The sequence below is a fragment of the Mustela erminea genome, chromosome 8 (genome assembly GCF_009829155.1).
Source record: "Mustela erminea isolate mMusErm1 chromosome 8, mMusErm1.Pri, whole genome shotgun sequence".
NCBI classification, from domain to species: Eukaryota; Metazoa; Chordata; class Mammalia; order Carnivora; family Mustelidae; genus Mustela; species Mustela erminea.
In genome coordinates this window covers 61,076,983-61,101,796 of record NC_045621.1, presented here as the reverse complement: position 1 = coordinate 61,101,796, position 24,814 = coordinate 61,076,983, and the positions used below count along the sequence as shown (strand labels likewise).

At 39.7% G+C, this 24,814-nt stretch overlaps 1 protein-coding gene across 7 annotated transcripts in view; it reads left to right on the top strand.

Annotated features, from left to right (window-relative positions):
- Nucleotides 1-17,806: 17,806 nt before the first annotated feature.
- COBLL1 (cordon-bleu WH2 repeat protein like 1) overlaps nt 17,807-24,814 on the top strand; it is a 171,702-nt gene continuing 164,694 nt past the window's right edge. For 4 of the 7 annotated variants that reach the window (XM_032355778.1, XM_032355777.1, XM_032355776.1 and 1 more), the window contains exons 1-2: nt 17,807-17,916; nt 18,939-19,056. In XM_032355778.1, the coding sequence (XP_032211669.1) occupies nt 17,811-17,916; nt 18,939-19,056 (224 nt within the window). In that variant the 5' untranslated portion in view covers nt 17,807-17,810. The other 3 variants (XM_032355779.1, XM_032355780.1, XM_032355783.1) reach the window with 3 other exon arrangements.

Here is a 24,814-nt window from a genome sequence, read left to right as displayed (position 1 = left end):
CTTACTTGTGATCTCTGTTAGTCAAATAAATAAATAAAATCTTAAAAAAAAAAAATTTCACAACAAACAGAAGCTGAGGACCAAATCGCTTCACAGGGGAATTCTATCAAACAATTAAAGAAGAGTTAAGGGCACCTGGGTGGCTCAGTGGTTTAAGCTTCTGCCTTTGGCTCAGGTCATGATCTCAGGGTCCTGTGATTGAACCCTAGGCATCAGGCTCTCTGCTCAGCAGGGAGCCTGCTTCCTGCTCTCTCTCTGCCTGCCTTTCTGCCTACTGTGATCTCTGTCAAATGAATACATAAAATCTTAAAAAAAAAGAAAGAAAGAAAGAAAGAAAGAAATTCAGTATTTGAGGTCGGCATCCTCATACCAAAACCAGGTAAGGATACTATGAAAAAAGAAAATTGTAGGCCAATATTGCTGATGAAGACAGATGCAAAAACCCTCAACAAAATATTAGCAAACTGAATCCAACAATACATTAAAAAAAAAAATCATTCAACACAATCAAGTGGAATTTATTACAAATCAATCAATATGATATATTACTTTAACAAGAGAAAGGAAAAAATATGATATCTCAATAGACACAGAAAAAGCATTTGACAAAGTACAATATCCATTCATGGGATAAAATTCATTGATATAAAATTTTCAACAAAGTAGTTGTAGAGGGAACATACCTTAATATAATAAAGGCCGTATATGAAAAACACATAGCTAATGCCATACTCAAAGGTAAAAAAAAAACTGAGAGTTTTTCCTCTAAAACCAGGAACAAGACAAAAATGTCCACTCTCACCACCTTTACTCAACATAGTACTGGGAATCCCAGCCACAGTAATTAGACAAGAAAAGGAAATAAAAGGCATCCAAATTTTTAAGGAAGAAGTAAATTTTATACTATTTGCACATGACATAATACTATATACAGAAAACCCTAAAATCATTATATACCATAGAAAATCACACTCATTCCCATTTATTCATTCATTTAACAAATACTCAAAACCTATGGTCTGCAAGAAAATTTACATTTAAAAATTTTTTTACCTGGAAGGAAATCTATTACCATTATTAGTGGGTTACCCCTGTACCATCTCCTCCTTAGTAGTTGGAGGAGAATACATGGGACTTAAGCAACCGAAGAAACTTAGAGGATAGTCCATGCTTGGTTTGCTTCGAGCAATGGTGTTCCTGTAGCTTCTTTCTGCTTGGGCTCTTTCTGCTATAGAAGACAGTGGTTCCTCATTGTGAGCCAGGGGACAGGCCCACTGGTTCTCTCCAGGTACTGTTCGAAGTGCTGGAGAGAGAGCAGCGTAAAAAGCAATTAGTGCCGGGGCACCTGGGTGGCTCAGTGGGTTAAAGCCTCTGCCTTCGGCTCAGGTCATGATCCCAGGGTCCTGGGATCGAGCCCCACATCGGGCTCTCTGCTCAGCAGGGAGCCTGCTTCCTCCGCTCTCTCTGTCTGCCTCTCCAGCTACTTGTGATCTCTGTCTGTTAAATAAATAAAATCTTTAAAAAAAAAAAAAAAAAAGCAATTAGTGCCTTCGCCCCTATGGAGGTCTCCTATAAGCCAAGGAAATATATACTATTAAGCATATAGGGGTAAAAATGATATCTTCAGGACTTCATTACAATTGGAACCACGTAGAGATGATTTCCAAGGCAATACTACTATATTTCCTTATAGGCAACACTATGGGCCTTATAGTGGAGTTAAATTGCTATAAAAAAAAACCTATTTGTTGATCTTTTATCTTTTATCTTAGTGAAGATGCTATAATGTCTTTCCTGACCACTGTAATGAATATAAAGTAATTTCCTGCTTCCAGGTGAAAAGGCTGGCACATGTTTTCCTCAGTGTTTTTATTAGTTTTTTAAAAAAGATTTTATTTATTTATTTGAGAGAGATAGAGATGGAGCATGAGTGGGGTTGGAGTGGGAGAAGCAGGCTCCCCATGAGCAGGGGGCCCGACATGGGGCTGGATCCCAGGACTCTGGGATCATGACCTGAGCCAAAGGCAGCTGCTTTAACCAACTGAGCCACCCAGGTGCCCCATTTTTACATTCATTTTGATGATGCACACCCTACTACTACTATAATAAGTGCTTGCTAAATATTAGTTATGATCATTCATGCAACAAAATATGCAGGATGATGTGAACCAAATAGTAATAGATTTAAGGGTTGAAAGCTTAAAATACTGAGAATTGGGAAGTCAGTAAAAGTTGATGAGATTGGAAGGAAAAATAATGACAAAGATTTCAAAAGCTAGATGTCTATGTTATCCAAAAGATAATGAGGTTATTAGTAATGAGAAAAATAGGAAAACAATCATGAACTCGGATTTCAACTTGTGAGTTTTTAAAATTTAAATATCCAATATATTAAGTAATTTAAATTATTGTAGATGTGGATGTAAAATTGGATAAACTATTGGTATAGATTTGGGAGTTATTAAAAACAGAGGCTAGGGGGTGTCTGGGTGGCTCAGTGGATTAATCCGCTGCCTTTGGCTCAGGTCGTGATCTCAGTGTCCTGGGATCGAGCCCTGCATCGGGGCTCTCTGCTCAGCAGGGAGCCTGCTTCCTCCTCTCTCTCTGCTTGATTCTCTGTCTACTTGTGATCTCTCTCTCTGTCAAATAAATAAATAAAATCTTAAAAAAAAAAAAGTTTAAATGGCTATTATATTAAAAAAAAGAGAGAACAGAGGCTAGGTGACATCATAAAAGCAGATGAGTTTCCTCAAAAGGTTTATATGAAACTGAAAAATAAGGGTCCAATATTTGGACTGAACTCATAAATAGGAAAAAAAAAGTCAGCAAAGATATTTTCATTTATTTAGAAGTAATTCTTTAACTGCCTGCCAAATAAGGCTGAAGGGCTAAATATATATATATGTATATGTATGTATACATATATATATATATATATCAATGAAAATTTATCAGAAATGACATATTCCTGAGCTTGTCTAATCACTTCTGAACATTAGTAGAAGCAGGTAAAAAGGACAGCATTTTACTCTCTCCCAAAAAAACCTGCTTTGGCAAGCTAGCAATTTACTTTTGCTCTCTGTTGGGTATATGTGGTGAACTCTCAAGACTGTGTACTGAGTATTTGTTCAGTTACACATTTTTAAAATTAACATTTATAAAATAAACTTGGCATTTTTTATGTTATACACATCCCACCTTTAAATTCAAAGTTCTCCCTGAGTTTCAATGTTTCTTTCTTCAGTTTTGTAATCACAAATGCCCCCTTTAGATGGGGTCTATATTGTCTTTCAGACAGAGAACTCATTTCAGTGACTACAGTTTAGGTCTTGCAGATTCCACAGTCAGGAATGTTTGTGCACCTGCCTTTTATCTATCCAAATTTACATCTATTAAGGGCTCTGTCTTTAACAAAGCCTTCCAGAGATTCTCTCCTAGTCAGAACTTCGAGAGCTTGCTTTCTGAGCACGTGTTGCCGGGCTGTCCTTTTCTGTGGGCATTATCTCATCACACCCAGGAAAAGGAGCAAGCTGCTGTTAAGACAAGACACTTGTTTATTCTTTATGTTTTTACTTTTTCAATTCAATAAACGTATGCTGGACCTTATGCCCACTAAACTCTGTGCTAAGCACTGGGGATATTGACATCCTGAAAGAGTTCTAAGTAGAGTCGGGAATCTCACAGTTATTTGGTATATTCCATAATTTCTGTCTCCCGGGAGAGACAAACGAGGGGCAGTAACATATTTATTTATTTATTTACCATGGCTTAACTAAGAGGTTCTCATATTTTTTTTTTTTAAGATTTATTTATCTATTTATTTGACAGACCGAGATCACGAGTAGGCAGAGAGGCAGGCAGAGAGAGAGGAGGAAGCAGGCTCCTCACCGAGCAGAGAGCCCGATGCGGGGCTTGATCCCAGGACCCTGGGATCATGACCTGAGCCGAAGGCAGAGGCTTTAACCCACTGAGCCACCCAGGCGCCCCAGAGGTTCTCATATTTTGAAATGAGAGTACTTTTCACTGGGGCTATACACATGGAGGGGCAGGGTGAGAGGAGATGGGAACACTAGGAATCAATATTTTTAACATGTACAGCAAGTGACAATGCCGCTTAGCCAGGTGTGAAATCCTCCATCACTGACGAAGATCAAATCCTAGAAATGTCACAGAATTATTAAATTCCATAATAATGGCTTTATCTAAAAGATATTTATCTTTTAATCTCTGCTATTGCAAGATTTTGTTAACATAATTACTGGCCAACAATTAATTAAACATTTTGAATTTACATTTTAAGGACTTTATTTGACAGAGAGAGACACAGCAAGAGAGGAGACAAAAGCAGGGGGAGTGGGAGAGGGAGAAGCAGGTTTCCTGCTGAGCAAGGAGCCTGATGCGGGAGACTCGATCCCAGGACCCTGGGTTCATGACCTGAGCCGAAGGCAGACGCTTAACCACTGAGCCACCGAGGCGCCCCTGAAATTACATTTTAAATATTGGGTCTGCCCTCCACTATCCTGTGAGTCTCCTTTAGCATATAAAAATCCTTTTTGGAACTTCCCTTATCTTTTTACTTCCCCAGACCCCAAAGTATGTAATTGGTTGCTCCTCACCATCCTTGGATAGGAGCTCTTTCTGCCCATAGGTCCTGTCCCTGTGCTTTAATAGAATTCTTTCCCAGCATCAGTTCCAGACCTCACAAACATTCCAAACACATCAATAATTACAACTTTTTTATTTTATAGATTGAACAAATAGGGTATTATCAACTTTATGTCAATAATTTTGAAAACTTATATAAAATGATTAAATTAGGAATTTGTATGAAAAGGATAAATTTTCTCAAGGAGAAATGAAGAAGCTCAAGATCTTTGGGCCACAGGGACCTCACAAGACAAGGCCAACTCAAGAGCCCCTGGCCTCGTTTCGAGGAAGCCCCCTAAGTTATATACCCTGTCTTTAACTGAATGTGTTAGTGCTGAAGTCTTGGATTTAAGTTACTGACAAAAATGAATAGAGGTAACTTGTGGTAATAAAAATATATTATAAAATAAGTCATAATCCAAAACACCGAGTTTAGGTCTGAATTGGGTCATGAGATGATACTAAATCTAATTTTTATTTTTTCTTAGCCAAGATTCTACTTAAAAATGACTTGAGTTACTGACTAGAAGTATCCAGAAACATGCTTTGAGGAATAGCTACTATTCAGCTCTGGTTAACAGGGGTGACCAATTGAGTTTCTTACGTTTTAGCAAAAATTTAAAAAGAAACTTATCTGTAAATGTAAGCCCTTTTTTTAAATTCTGAGAAAAAAAATAACTCAGAGTTTGGTAACTAGAATCAATAGATTCAAAGCTTTCCTTTTTAAACAGTTACATTGTTTCCAGTTTCTTATGAAGTTATGGTTATGAAATATAGTTATTTTCTTTTCTAAAACATGTTACTATAGGGGTGCCTGGGTGACTGTTAGTTAAGCATCTGCCTTTGGCAACTGTTGTGGTCCCTGAGGGACCAGGGATTGAGCCTAGCATGGAGCTCCTCGCTCAGCAGGAAGCCTAGTTCTCCCTTTCCTTCTAGCACTCCCCTTGCTTGTGCTCTCCTGCTCTCTGTCAAAAAAATAAAATAAAATGGGGCACCTGGGTGGCTCAATGGGTTAAGGCCTCTGCCTTCGGCTCAGGTTATGGTCCCGGGGGCCTGAGATCGAGCCCAGCATCGGGCTCTCTGCTCGGCGGGGAGCCTGCTTCCTCCTCTCTCTGCCTGCCTCTCTGCCTACTTGTGATCTCTGTCTGTCGGGTAAACAAATAGAAAATCTTTAAAAAATAATAATAAAATAAAATAAAATAAAATAAAATATGCTACTACATAACAATCCTTTGTAGGAATGTCTGTAACTCCTTAATTGTTCAGATTCTGTTCCTGCCTCAGCATTTAGTTAACTATATGTGTTTTGAAAAGAATTATGATACCTTTAGGGTAGGATTGCCAGATAAAATACAGGGTGCCAGTTCAAGTTGATTTTTAGATAAACAATAAATTACTATTTTGCATAATTAAATATTGCATGGGATATACTTAGGCCAAAAACTATTCACTGTTACCTGAAACTCAAATTTAACTTGGCATTCTGATATTTTTGTTTTTGTTTTTGTTTTTGTTTTTTTTTGAGGACATGAACCAATTTTATTGTCCATCATTACGTTATACAAACATCTAGGAATAACAGATTTGTAGAGAAGAAATAAATGAAGAGTAAGTAAGAGGACAATGCAAATTGTTTAAGCTTGGATTATCTCCCAGGATGTTAGGCTGAAAACCATCTCAAAGCATGGTTGGGACTGGCTTCAGATTAGGACAGTTCCCTGGGCAAGGTCTGCCTTGAATTTAAGATGTTCAATGTCTTTGTCTGCTCTTCTGACTCTTGACAAAAATTTTGAGATCTATGAGAAAAGTAGTGTATTCCTGGTGCTCCAGGGCTGTGCAGAGATCCACTAATTCAACTACAAAAGCGTTATCCGCCCCTCGATCTGCCAAGAAATCCACCAGGTGGTCATATAAGGCCCAGGTCATGGAATTGGTGTTCAATGTCCTTTCACAAAGACTTGCCAATGGACTGAAAGCTCATTTCGCCGAGGGAGAAAATGTTGCTCTTGTCCTCCTCTTTTTGCCCAACCTCATCTTCTGGGCTCCTCCTCCCCATCAAATGTTGGCAGGGGGCGCCTGGGTGGCTCAGTGGGTTAAGCCGCTGCCTTCAGCTCAGGTCATGATCTCAAGGTCCTGGGATCGAGTCCCACATCGGGCTCTCTGCTCAGCAGGGAGCCTGCGTCCCTCTCTCTCTCTCTGCCTGCCTCTCCGTCTACTTGTGATTTCTCTCTGTCAAATAAATAAATAAAATCTTAAAAAAAAAAAAGAATGTTGGCAGGATGCTATTATGAATGTTGAAAGTGGCAGTGATCTTTTCTCTAGCAACTTTCCTCAATCGTTTGGCTTCTATTCCATTCATTTCCAGCTACCAACCTCCAGACATCTTGGGAAGGGACTTAATGTTCTGTATCTTCTTTTCCTCTTTAATTTCATCATTCAGGGATTCAACCGAAGTTTTATCCTCCTGGGCTGTGCAGAGCGTCGCCGCTGCACCAGGCCCACATGTACATGGAGTAGTCCAGAGGTCTGCATGCATGGTTGGGGTGGCGGGGTGCATCTGGCACCCAGTCCAGCCTCAGCCAAACCCAGCCTGCGGGACACAGGGTACCACAGAGGCAGCATCCCCGCAGGGGACAAGTGCAGGCATGGAGCACAACCCAGGCTGAAGATCCCGACCCCCTTCCCTGGGGAAGTTCTGCCCCTGGGCATCCTGTATTTTTGTTTACTAAATCTGACAACCCTATTTTAAAAAAGATTTTATTTATTTATTTGAGAGTGAGAGATAGTGAGAGAAAGCACGAATGGGTTGGGAAGGGTATAGGGAGAGGGAAAAGCAGGCTTCCCACTGAGCAGGGGGTCAATATGGACTTGATCCCTGGGATCATCACCTGAGCCAAAGGCAGGTGGTTAATGACAACTGAGCCACCCAGGCCCACTGACAATTCTATTTAGAAGTCTCTGTTTTCCAATAAATGTAAGAGATGGTTCTTTCTCAGATTTAACATTTTACGATTCCCATCTGTGACAGACTTTTTTGTACATATAATTGTTACTTATTCGTAATTCAAACCTTCCAACTCTATAGACTATCATACCAATTTATCACTGTCTTATTGATGAAGAAACTAAGAGTTATGAAATTATTTTCCAAACTTTCCTTTAGATATGGGGATTATGAATTCCCACTAATAAAGCTGTAAGTGTAAAGTTGACTAGCCTCACTGGATTGCCTTGATGTTCAAGTTTAAAGAAACACTAATGCTGAAATAACTAGGTATATTTATTGTTTTTTTGTTAGACTTCTACAGCCAATGTCATTTGAAGCACAGAACTCATAAATGGAAGGATAGTATTCTGAAACTACCGTTAGTATGTTCTACCAACTCACTTTTTAAAATTCCTCAATTTCCTCTATCATCATAAAAAAAAGAAAAGGTGAGATCTTTCAGAAAGCATTGGAAGGAAGCTCTTGGGTGTTGAAAGAGTGCTAGCAATACCTCAGCTTGTTGTATAACATTGAGAGGTAGGAAAATTTATAACATGCACAAGAATCATGCCTGGGGCTATGAGGCAATTCTTAATCCAAACCAAAATATATAGAAAGTAGTCTCCTATATGCCTGACGTAAAACTGTGTTTTAGTAACATTCCACGCAAAGGTCACTGACTGTCATAGTTTCCATGCAGCCAGGAAATACAGAGGTTAAAAATGATATGGTTGTAATATCATTCCTTTCACACCCTAAGAAAGAACATCTTTATTCTTTTTTTAAAAAATTTTAGTTATTTATTTGACAGACAGAGATCACAGTAGCAGAGAGAGAGAGAGAGAGGCAAGCAGGTTCCCCGCTGAGCAGAGAACCCGACAAGGGCCTCCATCCCAGGACCCTGAGATCATGATCTGAGCTGAAGGCAGAGGCTTTCACCCACTGAGCCACCCAGGTGCCCCAGAAAGAACATCTTAATTCCATTTTTATTTTTTTATTCCAAAGGTAACTATATATTTACTTAGTACATTCCCAGATCTCTGTATAAGAATATTTGTTCTTGTTGACCAAAGTTATCCACCTTATATATTACAATAGAAAACTGTAAAGAGCTAGAAAATATATACTAACTGAATTTATACAGTAGCTCCTATAAATAATCATACAAAAACCACCAAAGAAAATTACCTTATGCAAATAATCTTCTACCTAAGCATCTTGTGATGCCTGATAAATGTAATATATCCAGAAGAAAATACATTAGTCAACAGTGATCTGCATAGCAACTTCTCCTACCATTTCTTTTTTTGAGTACTCTTTTTTTTTTTTTTTTTTGACAGAATGAGATAGCAGGAGAGCAGAAGCACTGGGAGCAGCAGAAGCAGGTCCCCCTCCAAGCAGGAAGCCTGATAAGGGGCTCAGTCCCAGGACCCTGGGATCGTGACCCAAGCCAAAAGCAGTCCCTTAACCAACTGAACCAGCCAGGTACCCTTGAGTACTTTTTTTTTTTTTTTTTTTAATTTAAGATTTATTTATTTATTTGACAGAGAGAGAGATCACAAGTACTCAAGAGAGGCAGGCAGAGATGGGGGGAAACAGGCTTCCTGCTGAGCAGAGAGCCCAATACTCTCAGGGTTCAATCCCAGGACCCTGAGATCATGACCTGAGCCAAAGGCAGAGGCTTAACCCACTGAGCCACCCAGGTGCCCCACACCTGAATACATTTTTAATTCAGACTTAGACTTGTATGGTCAAAGCTGCTTGAGTACCTTCAATGTGCTGGACATTCTGTTCAGTCTGTTAATAAATAGGTATTATTAGGGCGCCTGGGTGGCTCAGTGGGTTGAGCCTCTGCCTTCGGCTCAGGTCATGATCCCAGGGTCCTGGGATCAAGCCCCTCATCAGGCTCTTTGCTCGGTGGGGAGCCTGCCTCTCTGCTACTTGTGATTTCTGTCAAATAAATAAATAAAATCTTTAAAAGAAAAATGAATAGGTATTATTTTCCCCATTTACATATGAAAAAGACTCAAGTTGATACACTCACATATATACTGTTTATAATTCCACCCTTTTCTGCTTTCCTATCACATTTTCCCACGTCTACCGTGTTCACCAGGGCAAAATAGTTAAAATAGCCAGTAATTAAAGATCGAAATTAGAAAAAAAAAAAACAACTCTATACCTAGTATGTGCTAGATACATTAACTTCTATTACTTTACCTGGACTTTTAGTAGTGTACTCTTTCCATCCTACTATCCATATTCCAAATATATAGTTTGTGAGTTATTTTTCTTGACTGGCTGCCTTTGATATTCTCAGGTGAATTTTTTTTTTTTTCTTGTCGGTAGAGTGAAATATACAGTGTAAATGATTTAGGTCAAGGGTGGCTCACTCCAGAATGCATCTGAATTTCTGATCATCTTTAAGTTTCTGTGTTTTGTTTTTCTGACCTTCATATTTCTTGGATGAAACTGGAAACATCCACAGTCTCAAAGTCTCCCCAAGCTAAAGTAGATCCTTTGGGACAAGCAGGTTTAGGCAGCCAGTATGTTTTTTTTCTTTTAAAGATTTTATTTATTTATTTGACAGAGTGAGTGAGAGAGCACACAAGCAGGGGGAGCAGTAGAAGGAGAGGGAGAAGCTACTCTCCTCCTTCTACTGCTCTCCCTGCTTGTGCTCTATCTGCTTGGCAGGGAGCCAGATTCAGGGCTCTAGATCCCAGAACCCTGGGGTCATGACCTGAGCCAAAGGCAGATGCTTGACCAACTGAGCCACGCAGGTGCCCCTAGCCGGTACTTTTGACCTAGAATTCAGAGATGGGAAATGATATTCAGCATGATATTTATATAATAATATTAATTTTCTATGGACTAACCTCTTATCCTAGCAGCAAGGTAATTGTAATGTTACTTAAAAAAAATTTAAAAAATAACTTTTGCTTCTCATTTTGCCATTTCCCTAGTTTTGAGTCCTCAGGCAAGTCATTTGTTTCAATTTATAGAACTGTAATATAGGGATATGAGTGTTTATCTCTGCAAACTCTTAAAGGACTTAAACTATACTCAGTGAATGAAAGTACTTTGCAAGGTGTTACAATGTGAAGTTTTGTTATTAATAGTTGTTATACATAAGTTCAATAGCTTTTAATGCAATGAGCTTGATTACTCAACACAGATGGAGGGAAAAAGAACTGAACTCATGGGGAACCTGGGTGGCTCAGTGGGTTAAGCCTCTGCCTTTGTCTCAGGTCATGATTTCAGGGTCATGGGATTGAGCCCCATGTCGGACTCTGCTCAGTGGGGAGCCTGCTTCCTCCCTCTCTCTCTGCCTACTTGTGATCTGTCATAAATAAATTTTAAAAAAGAACTGAAACTCATTATAGAGATAAGGAGATTGAAGATTCAATAGCTTAATGACTTGACCAAGGTCATCATAAGCACAGAAAGGCAGACTCTCCCAATGTGAAGCAGAACATTCCGCTTTACAGACTAGGCCTTAACCAAGACATAGGTGGCTCCCATTCTTTAAGAAAAGGGTTTCTGTCACCCTTATCGGATGCTTATATCGCCTTCACTGAATGCTTATTCTTTCCCAGGAACAGTAACTCTCCTAATGTTACCCAGATAGTGAGTAGCCAAGACAGGGATGTGAACCCAAATCTGTCTGGCTCCAAAGTCTGAGCTCTTAACTGCTGTGGTACTTAGTTAACCACACACGTGCTCAGCCTCCCAAGAGAAAAAGCAGTTGTTGGATGAGGAGCCCTGGCATAATGCAATATGCTGAGACTTGTTACATTTTATGTTTGGAATGCCAGAGTCAGTGACTGCCTCAGTCAAAGTTGCCCATTTTGAGATATAAGGACACTGGCAAGTAGTTAAGGGCTTACAAATCTCCTTAAGGGAGAAAAGTAGCGCCCATCTACAGTTACAATTCAATAGGCATTAAGATATAATTTAAGGGGCGCCTGGGTGGCTCAGTGGGTTAATCCTCTGCCTTCGGCTCAGGTCATGATCTCAGGGTCCTGGGATCGAGCCCCACATTGGGCTCTCTGCTTGGCAGGGGGCCTACTTCCTCCTCTCTGCCTCCTCTCTGCCTGTGTCTCTGCCTACTTGTGATCTCTTTCTGTCAAATAAATAAGTTAAAAAAAAAAGATATAATTTAAGTTCACTTTTTGGTCATTAGCCTGTTTTTGTTTTTGTTTTTTAAGAAAAGAGAGAAAACACCCATATGAGAATGGTGTTTAAATTGTAAATCACAAGGTTAATTTTAACAGAGCTGATACTTTTTTGGAAATTTTTCTTTTTCCATTTTAAAAATTTAAATTCAATTAATTAACATATAATGTATTATTGGTTTCTGAGGTAGGGGTCAGTGATTTATCATCAGTCTTATATGATATACCCAGTGCTCATTACCTTACATGCCCCTTTAATGTCCACCACCCAGCTACCCAACTCCCTACCACCCTCCCCCACAGCAGTCCTCAGCCTGCTTTCTATGATTAAAAGTCTCAGGGCTTGTCTCCATCTCTGATTTCTTCTTGTTTTATTTTTTCCTCTTTTCCCCTATGATCCTGTTTTGTTTCTTAAATTCCACATATGAGTGAGATCATATGATAATTGTCTTTCAAACAGTGCTGATACTTCAATGACATAAAAGGGCTCACTGTTTTCTAATGACTTAGACAATTACCTCTAACCAATAACAGATTTATAGAATCTAGGTACAGAAAATCATTGTGACAAAAAGACATCTTAAAGTGGGAGTAAGAAAATGGACTTTAGACAATTTGGTGTTGATATATCAGAATCTATAGCTTGGAATTTGGATGGGCACTGAAAACTCAACCCTCCTGCATGCCTATAAGTACTTAATATTTTAAACGTCTGCATGCCCATGCATGTTTCCAGAGGCCTCACCTCTATCCTGGAATGTATGCATGTTAATAATACATGCATTATACATAATACATACATTCTAATTGCTTAGAAATGTATGTGATAATATAGAAATACAGTGCCATTTATAAGAGCCATTGCATACTAAACTCAGACATTTCTTCTTTTGATAATTAGGGTTGAAAAAAATGTTTAATTTTATCAATTGGAAGAGAGGTAGGGATCCTTCAAACAACTAATGACCAATTTTCTTTAGATTTTCACTTGATTGAGTCTTACAAAAATATTATTGATAAACCCAGTGGTCTATCAGCCCCTCCAGGGCAGAGGCAGTATCTTTGCCATCTTTGTTTCTCAAACCCAGTGTTAGGTATTATAGATATTCAATAAATGCTCCCTTTATTCAAAATTTAATTCATAAATATATAATCTACTTGGAAATTCTATGCAAAGAAAATATACAGGGATTTTCTAAGTTTTGAAATATAAAAAATAAGTTAAAAGCTCATTGAAATGGACAAGAAATCATATTTATTTTGGTACTTCAATTTCCTTTACATTTTTCTTATTTTTTTATTTTGGTACTTTTAATCTCTAGAATGTTTACATAGAAATGACCCCCCCAAAAGATAAATGGGGGACGCCTGGGTGGCTTAGTGGGTTAAGCCTCTGCCTTCGGCTCAGGTCATGATCTCAGGGTCCTGGGATCGAACCCTGCACATCGCATGGGCTCTCTGCTCAGCAGGGAGCCTGCTTCCCCCTCTCTCTCTCTGCCTGCTTCCTCTCTGCCTACTTGTGATTTCTCTTTCTGTCAAATAAATAAAATCTTTACAAAATTATAAATGCTATAATGTGATAATAAAATTGTAATTCCAAACATAAGGTTATGAAAAGCACAATTTACATTTTATTCTATAAATAGTATTGTTCCTATTTTCTTCAAACTCTGATACAAATGTTAAACTTCATAGAAGAAAAGTGGATTTACTGATATTTTAGAAATATTATAACCAAATATGATTTCTTCCAGTAGTATTTAAAAAACCATAAAAAATATAACATCCTCCACACTCAAGTACCCTCATACATGTGATCTATAAAAATTAAAGAAGAAATATGTATTAAACACTTAAAAATATAATCATACTACCATTTTATTTGAGTATGTTACTTATTTCACATAGTATACATTTTATGAACATTGTTTACATAGAAAAATGGCTATAATTACCATGGTTATTAAAATACAATAAATACAATAAAATAATACAACCTTTAGTTGTTGCATTTGCTTTTCATTTTTTTCTAAGTAAGTCCTACACCCAGTGTGGGGTTTGAACTCATGACCCTCAGATGAAGAGTTGCATTCTCCAGAGATTGAGCCAGGCAGGGGTCCCTGTTTTGCTTTTAAATAAATGTAATTAACATTTGGTTTGGAAGTAATTTCAATGGACAAAACTAATCTGTAAGTTTTACCATAATTATATACATTAGACATTAGACAAACACACATTTAAAAATTTAATCATTTTTCACAAATTCCTTCAAATGTATTTCTGTCTTTGGTGTGAAGAGCATCCCTTCCCCACATTACCTCATAATCTCTCTCTTTCAATTAAATAAACAAAATCTTAAAAAAAATATATATATATATATATATGAAATTTATTTTCACCTACGAAACAATTACTGGGCAATTTGAAAGTGAAAGGCATTAAAATAAGATGAGAAATAAGAGAGGAAGGAAAAACAGTTATGCCAATGATAAAGATAGGGACAGTAGTGACTAAGTGGAAAACCTGTCTAAGAATCCTGGCTTCCAGAGGACAAAAAGGATTTGGGTACTTTAGGATAAAGGATAAAGCTCTTTCATGGAGTATTTATATTGAAGACATTGACTTCTAACAACACTTTCTATGTTTTAAATCATGTGGGAGTATTCTGTAAATTATAAGAATACCATAAGAAGACAAAATGATAATAAACTATTATGTATATATTCCAGACTTGGGAATAAAGCCATAAGCCTGACTTTTAGATTCCTGTTGTCATCAATAAACTCTAATAAAGATCTTAATAATAATAATAAAGACATACTTGATTGAGATTAAGGGGCTTCTATGAAATACAAAGTCTGAAGAGATTCATTAAAATTGAATACTACCTTGCAACATCTCTGATCTTGCTATATAAAACCTCTCACACACATACACATACACACTCTAGGAAGACATAAGCACTTTCTTTAGGCTGTACTATGCTAAAGTGAAATACATATGAAGATAGATCATCTCTTAAGTATGAATTTTTTTTTTTAAGATTTTAAAAATTTATTTGAGAGTCAGTGAGGGAGAGCATGTGAGGGGAGAGGGTCAGAGGGAGAAGCAGACTCCCCATGGAGCCAGGAACCCTATGTGGGACTCGAGGCAGGACTTGATCCCGGGTCTCTGGGATCATGACCTGAGTCAAAAAGGCAGTTGCTCAACCAACTGAGCCACCCAGGCACCCTGATTTTTTCTGTTTTAAATAAATCTATTCTGTGACACTTATATTCGAATAAAAACATAAATATTAAAAAGTTTTTCATTGTCCCAAATAATTTACAAAATATTTAGACAAACTCCAATTCTATTTCTCCAATAACTTTTGCATTGCGCACTTCATACAGTGTCTGCTTTTTATATAAGCACATACATATTTATGAAGTATGTAAACCTTTTTCTCTTTTAATATTCTCCAAGCAGAAATCTAGAATGTAAACTATCATTTGAAGAGATATATAGCTAAATGGATCTTCTTTCTACCTGGTGATTTTGAAACTAACTCCATCAGGTAGATGTAGAATAAGTCTCTCCCAAAAGGAACAAATTCAGTATCTTCTCCATTTTAAAGGGTCTACCAGTTTTTTTTTTTTTAAGGTTGTTTTTTATTTATTTGACAGAGAGGGAGGGAATCAAAAAGGGGGAGTGGAAGAGGGAGAAGCAGGCTTCATGTTGGGCAGTCATGAACTGAGCTGAAGACAGATGCTTGAGGACTGAGCCACCCAGGGACCCCTACCTGTTCTTTTAAATTGAAAAGGCCAGTCCTGAGGTAAATTCCCACTTGCCTCTTAAAATCCCCCCCCGAGGAATGGAGTCTCCTTCATCCATTCCACAGACATTTGCAAATAACATTCAGTGTTCTGGGCAATTCTTTCAGGACACAAAGGATGAGACATGGATCCTTAAGTTCACTCCACCACACACCCCAGTTACTATGTAACTGAAAACGGAAAATACCATGGGGCCCTGGACCCACTCAACAGAATTTGCTGGGGCTAAGAAATGGAAGGGCTAATACTACCTATGTAGTCAGGAAGGTCTTTCAGAAGAGAAAATACCCAAGTACATGCATTAAAAATGGTTGGATGGACTGAAGGAAGGGAGATTTCCAAAGAGTAATTGACCAAAATCTTGTAAATTGGGTAATTTTGCAATAGTTCAGCATAACCAGAGGGAAGGATTGAGAGCAGGTAGTTTATAGCAACTGTGATTACTATTTTGCTAATGAACTATGTATGTAACTAGCAGACTCTAGGAGATATAGGTTAGTACCATATGAGAAGAACATCAGGTCTAGGCTATTAGTGATTTGGAAAGTTGTCAGTCATGATTATACCTAAGGAAGGTTAAGTAATAGTTGGCCTACAGGATACTTCAGTCCTGTGCCCTCCCATTTTAATACTCACTTTACGACTGCAGCAGCTAGAAAAGAGAACATAGAGTCAAGCACTGGCCCTTCAGTGATTCCACCAGGAAATGGAACGTTTCATGTCTGTTCACGTTTACTTACTAAAACAACGCTATATCTATTTTCAATGAGGTTGAGAGTATAATCGTCCCCTATACCTAAAACTAGGACAGGAAAAATTGGTGATCACTGAAAATGCTTTCAGCAGTTATGAAATGTTATGAAAATGTTTGATGTTTCAGTTTAGACTAATGTAGTCAATATTTATTAGCATGTCATAAATTAAGATTGAAACTAATTAAAATGTAATCTTGATTTTGTGATTGAAAGTCAATAGACTTTAGTTTCACCGTTACTCAATACTTGTATTACTGTCTGTGCAAGCAACTGTAAGTCATTTAGAGGCAAGATTAACTCATAAAATTGTTTAATCTTAGTTATTTAGAGACTAAAAGCCAGATACATTTAATTGATTTGATTAATATTTAAATCAGGTAAGATATTAAAACACAACTTTTCTGATATGGTTTCAATATCGAAATAGGCACTTTTCCCCCTTTTCATATGTAAAGATACATTGAAAAGAATGTATCATGCACAGAAAGGAGTACATAGTAATGACTGCCCATAACAGACAGATGGCATATTGCTAGGTATTCAATATGTTAGTTTCAGCTAACATTTAGTATGCTAGTTGATTGCTACAGTGCTTAAATATTAAGGAGCATTAAGTCAAGACTTGGTTTTATATATCAGTTTTACTACCTGTCAAACGTGATCTTCTCACTAGGGTGAAGTGGTTAACACAGATTGGTTACCTGATGCTAACATGACAGCAGAGGCCTCCTTTACCATGATTTCACCTAGTCTCTGCAAACGTTTATTGAAATATTTTTATTCTTAAACTGTAGTTTAGGGTTAATTTCTTAATTTCACGTTATTTTTCTGAAAGTGTTTTTATTTAAGAACACTATAAGATAAAATGATAGCAGACTATTATGTATGTATTCCAGGCTTCAGAATAAAGCCATAAGCATGACTTTTTAAGCTCTCTGTTGTCATCAATAAACTCTAATAAAGACCATATAATAATAATAATAATAAAGACATGCTGGTCTGAGACAAGCTTTTGGGCCTGTCAAAAATGGCTTGCACCTTTCAGCTGGCATTTATGATATACGAGATATGCAAATATACCTGTTTGTCAGGTGTAAAGAACCATCTACAGAGCATGTGCTTGGGAACCAAAATGGACGAACAAGCACCCAGCTGTGTGATTCTTTTGTTCCTGTAAAATTTCCAAGAGGTAAATAAAATCTACCATTTGTTCTTAGTTAATAGGTTATCACCAGACATTATCTTCCAGTCCTCATGTCACAGCTGTTATATGCTTAAAAAGAACGAAAGAAATATGCCTCTGAAGACAAGGCAAGCTTAAACCTGACACCGATTAGAAAAATCAGTGTCACAGGTGCGCTTTTAATCGAATAGCTGCCACCTTAGAGGTCAAGTTGGGGGGCGGGGGGGGGAACAAAACAAACCGCCCAGGATGTGGAAGGTCGAACCACGTGGAGAGCAAGCTGCAGGCCCCGCTCGGCGAGTTTTCCCTCCGCACTTCCGCGGCAGCCCGGGTCCTCCCGGCTGGTTCTCGCAGGGCAGGTACCCTCCCTTCCTCCCCACCTGTTGGGCTCCCGCGCGCCCGGCTTCCCGAAGCGACGCCCTAGCGATGGGAATGGGAACTCTCTAAATGGGAGTTTCCTTTCCGTTCCGCTCCCCAGCCGGACCCCAAAGACCCGAAATCGGGTGGGAGGGAAATTCCTACTCGGTCCTCGCCCACCCCCGCCCGTTTCTGTCTCTGGCTCACTGCCTCGCTCGCTCCGATGCCGCCGAGGCTCGTCGGCACTTCTGGGTGGCCGGCCGGAGGAGGTGGCGGCGAGCTCCGGGGCTCTGGGCTGGGAAATGGGGCAGGGTGAGTAAGCCGCCTTGGGAAAGGCCCTGCGGCGCCCGGAGAGGGCCAGCCACCCCGCCCGCAGGGCAGGGGGAGGCGCTGCGTGCGCCGGGCCCGCGCGGGGCTGAGCCTGGGAGCGGCTGCCGCGCTCTCCTCCTTCAAGTCCCGGCTTGAGAGACCAACTAGGAGCGCGCGGTCTGGGGGAGGGAAGAGTGGGAGAGGAAGCCGCGGGAAAGAACAGGGGAGCCACTGTCTCCTGAAAAGAAAGTGGGAGCCCTGGGTGGGAAAAGAGGAACTAGCCCTCCTAACTTTTCTTCGCGAAAAGTTTTCCCAGGGCGTTCTGTTTGTGCAAACTCGGCCGGGGGAGCCCGGAGACGCGCTGCCGGCGTGGCGGCGGTGCCTCGGATCCCAGCTTCTCGCCCCGCTCCTCCTCCTTCCAGCCTGGGGAGCTCCTCTCCCGCCCCGAGAGGCGCCAAATGGCTACCCAGTAAGCCCCACGGGGCGGGGGCTGCAGCGCCGCCTTCCGCCCCCGAAGCTGCCGGCGGCCGCTAGGACCTGAGGCGGCGGCGCCCGCGGGCTGGGAGCCTCGGCCCGCAGGTGGAAGCGCACCCGGAGGTGGACGGGCCCGGGGCTGGGGGGCTCGGGCGGGCTCCTGACTCGCGTCCCGCCCCGCTCAGGCCTTGGGTAGGCGCGCGGCCCGCCCTGACCAGCCGGCCTCTCCCACTCTAGTAGTGACACGCCGCCTCGGAGCTGGAGCCCGCGCCGCGCCCCGCAGGGCGATGGACAGCCGAACCCCGCGCGCGCAGAACGCCCTGGCGGCGCCCACGCCTCCCGCCGCCCCCACAGGGTAAGTCCAGAGCGCTGCGCCGAAGTTCTCGGGGAGGGCGAGGGCAGCAAGGCCGCAGCGCGTTTACCTGGCGGGCAGCGCGCTGCCTGACTCACTGGCTGCGGGAGAGGCGGCGGAGGAGCCTGCTTGTTCCCGGCCTCCTTGGAGGCCGCCCGAGCGCGGGGGCGGAGGGCTATGGTAGTTTTGGTTGCTTTTCTACCCGGGCTGCTCGGAGTTGCCAGGAATTGGGTGAGGAGTCCTGGAGCAGAAACTGTAACAAAGAGCCCCTTGTTTGGTGCCCTGGAAGCGCGGCGGACGATACCTGTAAGTGAGCTCTGGGGAAGGGGGAAGAAAGTTTCTTTGGCCGAGGGCTGAGGCCCGGGCAGGTGAGCAGTGTCAAAGTGACTGTAAGGAAGGGGCTTTTCTGCGAGCGGTGGAGGGCCCCGGGAGGCTGTACCAGCTGTCAGCCCGCATGACAGTTCCGGGCCAGGGCAGGGTGAGCGCCTCCGACAGGGGGTGTGTGTGCCTGTGGCCAATTGCTGGTGCCAAAGCGTAGCGCAAAGTCAGACTGCAAACAACGATACTTTTCTTTGTGTCCTCACGTGTTTGAAGAGAGATTGGAGGGGAAGGGGCTGTCACATGGTGAGTTAATATTAAATGAAGCATGTCTTCCTGCCAGATATGCTAATCATCACCTTGCTAAGCGTTTGGGTAAACAGTAATGAGAACAGGTAGTTCTGCAAGAGATGGGGAGAACCTGAAAATAACCTTCGTCTTGGTAAACAGTGAAGGCTGAACATGGGCACTCTTTGAGCTTCTGAAGTGGGAATCCCTTTGATGTAATATAACTTTTCCTACATATATTCCCCCAACTCAGTTTCTTTTGTGATAGTTAATCTGAAGTCTCTAATGCTCTAAAGAGCATTTTCTGGAATGATTTCCAGAAAAGAAACGTTAAGGAAAAATGGACTTTGTAACTAATGAATGAGTGTTGTGCAGTTTCCCTGATTTAAGAGTAGAGAAGTCATTTTTCCCTGGAACATGACAGGCGTTTCCTTAGAAGCAAGTCACAGCATGTTTATTCATCAGAGACCATGCGAACATTGGCAGTTGTCTAGAGGAAACATGGAAAAGTCTCAAAGCAACATGACTAATATAAAAGATATTTTGTATAACGCTTACGTAGAGGAAACATGTAGAGTATGAATTAATTCTTTCATTTGTTAGAATTGTCTTCTCCCCTCTGCAAATAGCCCAGTTACTGCTGACTTCCGTTCCTATTATTTTTCCAGTGTTTTCATTGTTCAGTAATATACATACTTCCATTTATTCTCACATCAGGATGTGTAAAGAAATACATTGGTTGAAAGATCTTAATCATAAAAGCATGAGCCTCTAAATGAAACTGCAGAGATACGTGAATTGAAGATGAAACAATTTTCCGGAATACGGAAATGTATTTGAGGGGCACAAAGTAAGATAGTATTAAACCGGTGGGTGGCTCAGTGGGTTAAGCTTCTGCGTTCAGCCCAGGTCCTGATCTCAGGGTCCTGGGATCCAGCCCTGCATTGGGCTCTCTGCTCAGCGGGGAGCCTGCTTCCCTGCCTAGTTGTGATCTCTCTCTTTCAAATAAATAAAATTTTTAAGAAAACAACAACAACGGTGGATTTGAAAATGGATTAAGTTAAGGAACAATTAAAAAAGACAGCATATGCTTGTACAGGAAATACACTTACTGGTGTTCAGAAATCAATACTTCTTTAGTATTGATGTACAAAACTGCTTTATCTAATTCTTCAACTATGAAGAAAATACTTTTAAGGAATTTGACCCTCTCCAAATTTGAGGAGGGACATCTGCAAAAATGCTTCAACATCTTATCTAGACTGTATCATTTTATCTTGCATTCTATTTAGAGAAGTGATCAATATCTGCAAAGTATAAACATTAAAAAAAATTGTGTCATCTTTCACTTTTCTATCTTGTTCCTTCACATATCCCAAGTTCCTATTATGTTTGTTGAATATTCAGTGCAGTATTGCTTTTGTTCCTTTTATCAAAAACCCTCAAAACATTAAAAATGATTTAATTGTGGGGTAAAAAAAGTATCCTAGATAGGGGTTTATGGGAGGTGGCAGGAGCAATCTCAATGTTACAATAAATTATTGGGTTTGAGAAGTAAATTCCTTACTACAAAACTAATTAAACCATGACTCATGACTCTAATAACCTATGAGGCCTAGTTTAGTTCTCCTTGGATATCCCTGCTCTAAAGAATCCCTCTGTAATTTTCCAAGTTTTACATTGTTGTAACAGGTCATTTTTTTTTTTTTAAGATTTTTAAATTTTGTTTATTTGACAGACAGACAGATCACAAGTAGGCAGAGAGGCAGGCAGAGAGAGAGAGGAAGGGAAGCAGGCTCCCTGGTGAGCAGAGAGCCCGACGACGCGGGACCCTGGTATCATGACCCGAGCCGAAGGCAGAGGCCCTAACCCACTGAGCCACCCAGGCGCCCTGTAACAGGTCATTTTAAAGAAATCTAGTGCAATTCTATGTTATACAAATGAGAATCTGAAGCACAGAGACACTGAGTGACTTTGCTGAAGTCCCAGAACAAATGAGTGGCAAGATCTGAAGGAAAACCCAGGACTTCGGTTGCCTGGTTCGTTGCCTTTTTAAAAATTTTTTAAAAAATCGATTCCTGACCACTGTAAGATACATTTAAATTTCACAGAGTCAGTTTGGGTACATTATCTTTAGAACTGCTACTGCTTGTGTTTGTTACTTCCCCTACGGATACCCCCCTTCCTTTTTTAATTCATTGAAATTTAAATGTCAAAAGTGTAGTTAGCCTTACTTTGAGTGATATTAATGTTTTGATTTCGGAACAGATTTTTAGGCATGGACCAGGGTAAAAAACCTGCTTTATAATTTTGCAGCTTTGGAGCTATGGAGTTCATTGAAGATGTAGAAAAAATTAATTGATTTAGTGGCTACTTTTTAAAGCTGTTATTTGGGTGCATTACAGGCTCTAAAATTTTACTGATTGTATAAACTGAATTCTTATAAGCTAACATTTGTTGACTATTTAGAAGTTGATTATCTTAGCTGAGGTTTCAACATGAGAATTACCTAGGGATCTTTAACACCCATGCTTTCACACCTGATACCTATTCTGGTTTTATTTGGCCTATGCTGGGACAAGCTGTGGAGAGGTTTTAAATGTTGCTCCAGTGAATGTAATGTGCTATCAGTTCTGAGAGCCAATGATTAAGTAGGTGTTAACATCTGAGATGGAGGTGATGGAATGAGGATTGCTATTAATCATTTTCAGGCAACTCACGATCCTCACTTTCAGCTTTAGTTTGCTTCTTTAAAGATTCCATTTAGTTGCTTTATAGTAATATTAAAAAAAAAATTGCTACTCCTTTCAGAGGAAGTATATTAACTCCACTCTGCAGTTGTGGAAACCCAGGCTCTAAGAGCTAAACTAACAAACTCAAAGTCACTCAACTTTAAGTGGTGAAAGAGTAACAGAAACAAGATCTGATCCCCATACCTGTGCTCTTCCTCAGGAGGCAAGTTGGCACCCGGAGTTTGCCCCTATTAATTACTCTGAATGGCCAGAGTATTTTTTATCTAAAGTGGCTTTGTAAGTGTCTTGCCTTGACTCTTCTAAAATCATTTTTATATTTTTAAAAACTCTTACAAATTCTAATGCATATGAAAAACCCCAATGCCTAGGATTTAAAAGGAACTTAAATGTTTGGTTTATGTCTTCAAAATATTGAACATTTTCATGTGTTTGGGATGATTTAATTTATAGTTAACTGATAGCCTTCTTTTGTCATATGGCAAGCTGCTTATTTTTGCTATTAGATGGCTATTAAATTTATAGTGCACTTTTAAAAGTAGGAATATTCAATTACCAAATAAGACAAATGAAGTTAAGGTAATGTTAGACTTTTAGTCCAAAGTCTAATTTCCTCTCAGTGTGTTAGAGGATATTCAATAACGTTATGACCTTATTACAATATTGAAATGCCAGGTGTACTTATAAATGCCACGCTTATGTTATTAAGACAGCTGCTTTCATTTAATTAATTAGTGAAAACTTGCAATCCCTTACTTTATGTAAAACACGTTTTTTAATCACTAGGAGATTGGTTCCTGATGTTAAGAGCTTTACCAAAGAAATTATGTAGGAAAAGAACATGACGTTAGCATAGAAATTGTACTTTCATGTTAGCTTTAAAACATTGTTTATGCTTCAAGCTTAATATACAGTAGTTTGTCTCTGATCAGCAAATTAAGGCCCAGCAAAGTAAGTCCAGAAGGCTGAAATGGGCCCTTCACCTATTTTTTTTTTTTTTTTTGAGATTCTAAGGCTCCCTACTAAGCAGGGAGCCTGATGTGGGGCTCGATCCCAGAACTCTGGGATCATGACCTGAGCCGAAGGCAGTCACTTAACCAACTGAGCCACCCAGGCACCCCACCTATTTGGTTTTAACCCTAATTTTGTTGTCGTTGATGGTAAAATGCATATAACAAGATTTATTTTAAACATTATAAAATGTACAGTTCAGTGGTACATTCATATTGTTGTGCATCCAGCACCACCATCCGTTTCCAGAACTCTCTTCATCTTACAGAACTGAAACTTCATACCCATTGAACATAGCTCCCACTCCTCTCTGTCACGTACTCTGGTGGCCACCATTTTCTGTGATTTTGACCGCTCTAAGTAGTTTGTATAAGTGGAAGCAAAAAGTATATATATTTTTGTGACTGGCCTATTTCACTTAGTATAATTATTTCACAGTTCATCCATATTGTATCATATATCAAAATTTCCTTTTTTAGGGCTGAATAATAGCCTACATGTTGCTTAGCCATTTCTCTGTGGATGGACACTGGGTTGCTTCCTTATTTTAGCTATTGTGAATATTGCTGCTAGGAACATAGTATACAAATATCTATTTTAAAAAATTTTATTTATTTATTTTTTTCATAATTTTATTTTTTATAGACATATAATGTATTATTAGCCCCAGGGGTGCAGGTCTGTGTATCGCCAGGTTTACATACTTCACAGCACTCACCATAGTACAAATATCTTTTTAAGAGCCTGCTTTCAATTCTTTTGAAGTAGAATTGCTGGATCAAATGGTAATTCTATTTTTAATTTTTTGAGGGCGATCGTAGTCTTTCCCATATTGGTGATGCTATTCCCAACAACTGTGGACAAGAGTCCTTGTTGGTTTCTGTTTCTTTTCTTTTCTTTTCTTTTCTTTCTTTTTAATAGTAGCCATTCTAATGAGTGTGAGGTGGTATCTCATTGTAGTTTTGATTTGCATTTTCCTAATGACTACTGATGCTGAGTGTCATTTCATGTCCTTATTGTTTATTTGCATATCTTCTTTTGAGAAATGTCTATGTAAGTTCTTTGCCTATTTTTAGTTGGGTTTGCTTTTTTGGTTGTTGAATGTTAGGAGTTTTGTACATATTCTGGATATTAATCTCTTATCCTCTGTTTCTGTAGAGTTTTATTGGCACACAGCAATACCCACTCATTTACATATTATGTGACTGCTTTCCAGTCGTAGCAGAATGGTCCAGACAGAGATCATATGGCCTGCAAAGCTAAAAATATTTACCTTGTAGTCTTAGTAAAGTTTGCAGACCCTCTTGGCCTAACTTATGAAATTGATAAATGAAGTAGTGATTATTCAAATTTATTTACTGGCAGGAGGACTTTTTTTGTTTTTTAAGATTTTA